Source organism: Lipotes vexillifer, unplaced genomic scaffold (assembly GCF_000442215.2).
Source record: "Lipotes vexillifer unplaced genomic scaffold, Lipotes_vexillifer_v1.1 scaffold138, whole genome shotgun sequence".
Taxonomy (NCBI): domain Eukaryota; kingdom Metazoa; phylum Chordata; class Mammalia; order Artiodactyla; family Lipotidae; genus Lipotes; species Lipotes vexillifer.
In genome coordinates, this window is record NW_006797971.1 from 2,774,145 (window position 1) to 2,782,114 (window position 7,970).

General features: G+C 43.1%; 1 protein-coding gene across 1 annotated transcript in view; it reads right to left on the bottom strand.

The window, feature by feature from the left end:
* The window catches only part of UNC80 (unc-80 subunit of NALCN channel complex), a 27,678-nt gene extending 21,637 nt beyond the window's left edge, over positions 1-6,041 (bottom strand). Inside the window, exons 1-3 of the mRNA XM_007470021.1 lie at positions 5,862-6,041; positions 5,102-5,267; positions 3,561-3,740 (exon numbers count right to left, since the gene is read on the bottom strand). Coding sequence (XP_007470083.1) covers positions 3,561-3,740; positions 5,102-5,267; positions 5,862-5,969 — 454 coding nt within the window. The 5' untranslated portion in view covers positions 5,970-6,041. The remainder of the gene's footprint in view (positions 1-3,560; positions 3,741-5,101; positions 5,268-5,861) is intronic.
* Positions 6,042-7,970: the final 1,929 nt, after the last annotated feature.

The window sequence follows — 7,970 nt, forward strand, 5'->3', positions numbered from 1 at the left end:
GGGGACTAGTGCCTGTGTTGTGGTGTATGAATGAGCCTAGATCTTGTCTCTCTAGTGGGCAGGTCCACGTCTGGTGGTGTGTTTTGGGGTGTCTGTGGACTTATTATGATTTTAGGCAGCCTCTCTGCTAGTGGGTGGGGTTGTGTTCCTGTTTTGCTATATGGTTGGCATAGGTTGTCCAGCACTGTAGCTTGCTGGTCGTTGAGCGAAGCTGGGTGCTGGTGTTGAGATGGAGATCTCTGGGAGATTTTCGCCGTTTGATATTATGTGGGGCTGGGAGGTCTCTTCTTGACGAGTGTTCTGAAGTTGGCTCTCCCACCTCAGAGGCAGAGTCCTGACTCCTGGCTGGAGCAGCAAGAGCCTTTCATCCACTCGGCTCAGAATAAAAGGGAGAGAAAGTAGAGAGAATTAGTATAAGTAGGAGGAAATAGGAAAGAAAGAAAGAAAGAAAGAAAGAGAGGAGGGAAGGAAGGAAGGAGGGAAGGAAGAAAGAAAGAAAGAAGAAAAGAAAGGAAGAAGGCAAGAAGGAAAGAAAGGAGGGAGGGAGGGAGGAGGGAAGGAAGGAAGGAATGAGGGAAGGAAGGAAAAAATACAGAAAGAAAGAAGATACAGTAAAATAAAATAAAGTATAATAAAGTTATTGAATTAAAAAAATAATTATTTAGAGGAAAAAAAAAAGGGAAGGATAGAACCTTAGGACAAATGGTGGAAGCAAAGTTATAGAGACAAAATCTTACATAGAAGCATACACATATACCCTCACAAAAAGAGGTAAAGTGGAAAAAATCATAAAACTTGCTCTCCAAGTCCACCTCCTCAATTTGGGACGATTCGTTGTCTCAAAAAGGGAAGGAAGGAAGGAAAGATAGAAGGAAGGTAAAGTATAATAGAGTTCTCTAAATTAAAATTAATTATTAAGAAAAAAATAAAAAAAAAAAACAATGGTCGGATAGAACGCTGGGACAAATGGTGGAAGCAAACCTATACAGACAAGATCTCACACAGAAGCATACACATACACATTCACAAAAAGAGGAAAAGAGGAAAAAATCATAGATCTTGCTCTAGAAGTCCGCCTCCTCAATTTGGGATGATTCGCTGTCTATTCATGTATTCCACAGAGGCAGGGTACATCAAGTTGATTGTGTAGCTTTAATCCGCTGTTTCTGAGGCTGCTGGGAGAGATTTCCCTTTTTCTTCTTTGTTCTCACAGCTCACAGGGGCTCAGCTTTCGACTTGGCCCTGCCTCTGCGTGTAGGTCGCTGGAGGGCGTCTGTTTTTTGCTCAGACAGGACGGAGTTAAAGGAGCCGCTGACTCGGGGGCTCTGGCGCTCTCAGGCCGGGGGCAGGGAGGGGCACGGAGTGCGGGGCGGGCCTGCGGCGGCAGAAGTCGGCGTGACGTTGCAGCAGCCTGTGTGAGATCTTGTCTGTATAGGTTTGCTTCCACCATTTGACCCAGTGTTCTATCCGACCATTTCTCCCTGAGAAATTGTCCCTGGATCCCGGGAACCTGGCAGTGGCGGGCTGCACAGGCTCCCCGGAAGAGGGGTGGGGATAGTCGCCTATGCTCGCAGACAGGCCCCTTGGTGGCGGCAGCAGAAGCCTTAGCGTCTCCCGCCCGTCTCTGGGGTCCGCGCTTGTAGCCAAGGCTCGCGCCTGGTTGCTGTGCTCTCCTCCGCGGCGCCGAAGCTCCCCGCTCCGCCTCCCGCAATCTCTGCCCGTGAAGGGGCCTCCTAGTGTGTGGAGACCTTTCCTCCTTCACAGCTCCCTCCCACTGGTGCAGGTGCCGTCCCTATTCTATTGTCTCTGTTTTTAATTAATTTTTTCTTTTGCCCTACCCAGGTATGTGGGGAGTTTCTTGCCTTTTGGGAGGTCTGAGGTCTTCTGCCAGCGTTCAGTAGGTGTTCTGTAGGAGTTGTTCCACATGTAGATGTATTTCTGGTGTATTTGTGGGGAGGAAGGTGATCTCCGCGTCTTACTCCTCCGCCATCTTTCCACCGCCCCCCCAGAGTGCAGCTTTTTAAAAATATTTACTTATTTATTTTTGGCTGCATTGGGTCTTCATTGCTGCACACGGGTTTTTTTCTGGTTGCGGTGAGCGGGGGCTACTCTTTGTTGCAGTGTGCAGGCTTCTCCTTGCAGTGGCTTCTCTTGTTGCGGAGCACAGGCTCTAGGCACATGGGGTTCGGTAGTTGCAGCACGTAGGCTCAGTAGTTGTGGCTCGCGGGCTCTAGAGCACAGGCGCAGTCATTGTGGCACACGGGCTTAGTTGCTCTGCGGCATGTGGGATTTTCCCCGACCTGGGCTCGAACCTGCGTCCCCTGCATTGGCAGGCAGATTCCTAACCACTGTGCCACCAGGGAAGTCCCAGAGTGCGGCTTTTTGTTGTTGTTTGGTACAGAGGGGCTCTGAGTGAAGATCTAGATTTTGTTTTCATAAGGCATTGACAGTACACTTTGCTCTAAATGTTGTATCAGAGTGTCTTTGAAACACAACTGGAAAATAATTGATACAGTTAAAAACAACATTAAATGACAGGGGTATTTATGAAAGCTTTCACCTTTTACTTTTTAAAACTATTATGCATATATATGGAAGCGTGTTCTTAACTGGATTTTCCCTCATTTCCCCAAATCTTTAGAAGCTCCTGGCTGCCTCAGTTACTGGGGACACTCTTAACTCAAATTGGGTTGTATGCCCTCGAGACAGTCTGCTGCTTTACACTCTAGATAATATAGCTGGCTGGTCTTTTCTGAGTCATAAGCATATGCAGTGCTCACTTTTCCTTGCCCAATCAGGTCATGTAAGTACTGACTGACCTTCTAAGCAAGATGGCCAGGAGAAAGGGGAATAAACGCTCCCCTTCGTTACTTAACCACAATTTAAATGAGTTAGTGAAAAGGCTGAATACACAAGCTCAAAGAAAACTTAGGGGTCACTAAAGATTTACTTTTTGTAAGACAGGAATAAAGACACAGACCTACTAGAGAATGGACTTGAGGATATGGGGAGGGGGAAGGGTAAGCTGTGACAAAGCGAGAGAGAGGCATGGACATATATACACTACCAAATGTAAGGTAGATAGCTAGTGGGAAGCAGCCGCATAGCACAGGGAGATCAGCTCCAGTGGTTTGTGACCACCTGGAGGGGTGGGATAGGGAGGGTGGGAGGGAGGGAGACGCAAGAGGGAAGAGATATGGGAACATATGTATATGTATAACTGATTCACTTTGTTATAAAGCAGAAACTAACACACCATTGTAAAGCAATTATACTCCAATAAAGATGTAAAAAAAAAAAAAAAGATTTACTTTTTGCCTGAACTCCTATCAAATGACCAAGGATATCAAGGAATTTATAGAAAAGCAGGCATTAGAATTAGAAGTCATGGGATCAGTCACAATTCCATTTTAAATCCTTTTTGTAAAAACGACCAGAGGATCAGAACTGAAAAAGGTCAGGAAGGTAGAAATCCTTCCCAAGCCCTCATGCACATGGCCAAGCTGTGTCACACATGACCTCCCACCTCCCACTGCCCCGGATTCTGCAGGGTGACCTACTTTCCTCATCTTCCTCATCAGTTCGACTCAGGGTGTCCTGTGAAGCCTGCTGGGACGGCTCACTGTCCTGCTCCCAGACTGTGCCAGTGCCTGTGTTGGAGCGTGACATGGTGGCCAGGCTCAGGCGGTAAGCAGAGGTGGAGGTACCCACGGTGCTGATGGATGTCTTCCCTTGATAGGCTAGCGGGGTTGAGAGACCAAAGAAAATCCATGGTGAGGATCTTGAAAGAAAACAAATGCTAGCTTCAAACTCCTCCCAGACAACTTATATTTTTTTAAGGAAAGGTCATTCAAATAGTATGTCCCAGATAGATGATCCTTAGGACCAAGTAGCAAATGGAACTGAAAATGGTGGGAAGAAAAAAAAAAAAGAGAATTGGCCACTGATATGTACTTATAATTGAATAATTTTCTTGGGGGAGCATAATATCTCTAACAATATAAAATGTTTTGATGTTGCTCCCTCTGTCATTGTTTTTCAGTTTTATTTTCCAAGGCTGGCAGAATACAAATCCATTTTTTCACTGAGAAATGTATGTTACCTGACCCAAGCATATAGAAGTAATAAATACATTGTCTGAAAGGAACCTTACAATCAAAATTAGAATACGTAATTAAAACTGTGTTCTTATTCCCCTTTTCTGGAGATTAAAATTTATAAAACACCCCCTTGGTTCTATGTTATATTATTTTATTATAAAGCAGAACATTTGAATGGCCCTGAGTAGAATTCACCAAGACTGTATTTGTCAGTTTTTTGGTCTTTAATACATTGAGAACAACACTAAAAGTTTTATAAAGAAAAAAAAGCCACATGGATGATAGTCTTCTACTTATGGGTAATGACTGCCCTCTAATGGCAGATTATGATTTATTTTCCTTCACTGGTGACCTGCAATTAATAGAATTATAAAAGTAAACAATGCATTCCCAAAGAAAATCTTTTGAATAATGTAAACTAGCCTGCCAGTTTTTATACACCCCTCTCTTCCTCCAATTTTTGAATTTTATCATCAATCATACAGACCCAGTTTTAAGTCCCCCTCACTGGTGTCACTGTCTTTGTGTGTAAGTTATTTAACCTCTATTGAGTCTCAGTTTCTTCATTCTGTAAGCAGACTTTCAGTTATGCATCTTGCAGGTATTTGTGTGGATTAAATGAAATAACAGCTATGAAATAATCTATCATATAACAGACGCTCAATGAATGTGAGTTCCCTTCTCCTTTTCAAAACGGAAATGAAGGTAAGAATTTAAATAGGTTTTTTTTCCCCCAGCTAAATATTCAAGAAAAAACTGAACTACTGAAATAAAGATTGAAAATAAAATATTCAGAAAAGGAATACAATTAAACTCTTATGATACCCCCCTTGATTTGTTTTGTTGTTGACAAGGATCACAGGGTCAAATCTACCGGTTGTACCGAAATGGCTAATGCATACTTGGCTCCAAAAAGAGCAGTGACCTGGAAAAAGAGGCATTCTTTGTAGGTTGTAAGTTCCATGAGTAAAACAAATTGAAAATATCCCTTGCATACTTACCTGATCCACTGTGAACTGCCTCTTTTAGAATTTTTAGTTCACTGTTGAACTCAGCAATGAGGGAGCTTTTACACAGAGGGCGTGGAATGAAACGCCGTTCCAGCTGGTCAGCGATATGTTGTCGGGCAGAAAGCTCTTCGTGGTTCTCTGCTGGTTGGGCCAGAAGCTGAAAGGAAGGCATAGATTCTCAGGTCCTCAATTTTCTCATCTGAAAATGAGCTAATTATTGTATCTATTTCATAGTTGGTGGTGAAGATTAAATAAGGTAACGCATACAAAGTTCTTAGAACAGTGCCTAGGAAGTGCTTAATCAATATGTTGTTTTGAATCACAGCGCCCAGAAATTGAGGCATGAAAAGAATAAAAGAGTAGATGAATACTGAGGACCTCAGAGGAAAAACATGCTTTAACTATCTCATTTTTCCCATGTTTATTTAAAATCAGATCTCAGTCATGCCCCTGAAGAGACCATTCTTCAGATCTTTCTATCTGGTTAATCTTTGTTTCTTGGGGGGGGTTAGTAAATGGGGAGAGGGCAAAGTTTCACTGATGTTAATTAAGCTCTTACTGTGAAGGTACTTCTAACATGAAACTTTATCCTCTGGGATACCTGTTTGGGCTGATTTCTCGTCAAGCATGGTATTAACCCGTCCTCCTGACTAGCTATATAGCACATGCCCCGAGACTGCTGCTGTCATCCTGCCCTACTCTGGAAAGCAGTACGTTCACGGGGCTTGTCACTTTCTGGAGGGAAGCACACCTTGCACTGGATGAAAGGGCGCAAGAGCACGAAGATGGGGATGCGGGTCCGTACGATGAAGTCGAGGAAGTCCCACAGGGCCAGGCCGCCGACCTTCCTCAGGGCCATCTCCTTCACCTGGAGGCTCAGCCAGTACCACTGGCTGCCGAGCTGCCTCTCAAAGCAGACGAGAATCACCTTCAGCGCTTCACACCAGGAAAAGACACAAGTGAGCCTGCAGACTTGTGCTTCGGACGAACCCTGCCCATATCCAGCTGCCCACATCCACAGCCTGTTTACGCATCTAATTTCTAAATGTCTAAACTCTCTCTCTGTTTCCAAAGACTTCAGCGTACTCCTGAGTGACAGTGTTCTGACATCAAGACAGAAATTTCTACGGTAAACATGCTTTGATTCTGATTAAGAGAACACATATATCTTTCTTAAGTGCATTTAACTACTATTTTGGAAAATACAAACCAAAGCTGTTCACAGAATTGAAAGGGAAATGTGGTATAAACATGATGTGTGGCTAATACCTCTCTAAGAGTTTTGTCATAGTGGCTTCATGGTAATACCAGCGTATTACTCACATCTGAAACTAAAACATGGGTGTTTTAAAATATCTTTCTTTTAAGCTTAGAAATAATATATTCTTGCTAATAAAAGCAAAATCAAAACCGTGCAGAAATGCATAAAGTTTAAAAAAGTAGTCCTTCCCCTTCCTACTCCCTTCCTGATTCCATCCTAAACTGTTCCCCAGAGGAACCAGTAAATCCTTCCAGAAAAGAAAACACTATCCTCCCTCCTCCACCTCTCATGATGTCTCTTGCTAAACCGTATTGGATTCCTTTAACAATATCTCTTTTCTTCCAGATTCTGGCAGCCTTGTCACAATCTACATTTTTAAATTTATTTTCAGGAAGCAGATTTCCCAAACAGTGTGTCAGGACAAGCCAGAATATTGTAAAAACGTCAGAGATTATGGTGAGGGCTTCCTCCACCACCCGGCTCTCCCCACAGGGTCTCCCATGGGGCAGTCAAGGGAACCTGGGTCTTCTTCATCACGTCTTAAGGCCCATCTCAGCATCTAGAAGACACATAGAAATCCAATTCCCTAAAGCCCTCAGGAGTCACCTACACCTTTATCATCTATTTAGGGCACTTCCAGGGGAAAACCAGGTCATATAACACAGAGAGAGATGTAAGATTCTTCCTTCCCCATCTACTCACCTCTATTCCTCTCCCTCATCATAACAAACATATGAACGAAAAGCAACACTCCTCTAACCCTACCCTGATCCTGGTGACATTTCTACCTGTTATGTGCCTGTTGGCCTTCTTTGGGCTTCTGCCTTTCTGCTTTCCACCTTCACCAGCAACAGCCCAACACACAAACAGGATAGCAAAGGGCTCAGGGATTCTGGTGCTGGATGGAATCGATCTGAAATTTGGCTCTGTCACTTCTTGACAGTGTGACTTTAGGTAAGTTATTCAACCTTTCTGGGGCTTAGCCTCTTCCTTCCTAAAGTAAGAATATGTACTTCTTGGACTTGTTGTGAGGATTCAAAGTGATGATAATGTAAAGTATAGAAAACACTCGTTAGTGCACACTAAATGCTCAAAATAAAGGTAAAAATAAATTTAAAATAGAGGTCCAGTAGCCTGGCCAAGTAACCAAAGGATTCACCTTCATTAAAAAAGCAGAAAATAGAAAAAACCCAAAAATATCCATTCAAAAATTGGGCAGAAGATCTAAATAGACATTTCTCCAAAGAAGACATACAGATAACCAAAAGGTACATGAAAAGATGCTCAACATCGCTAATTAGCGAAATGCAAAGCAAAACTATTAGGTGTCACCTCACACCAGTTGGAATGGCTATCATCAAAAAGTCTACAAATAAATGCTGGAGAGGGTGTGGAAAAAAAGGAACCCTCCTACATTGTTGGTGGGAATGTTAGCTGGTACAGCCACTATGGAGAACAGTACAGAGTTTCCTTAAAAAACTAAAAATAGAGTTACCATATGATCCTGCAATCCCACTACTGGACATATATCTGGAAAAAACCATAATTCGAAAAGATACATGCACCCCAATGTTCATAGCAGCACTATTTACAATAGCC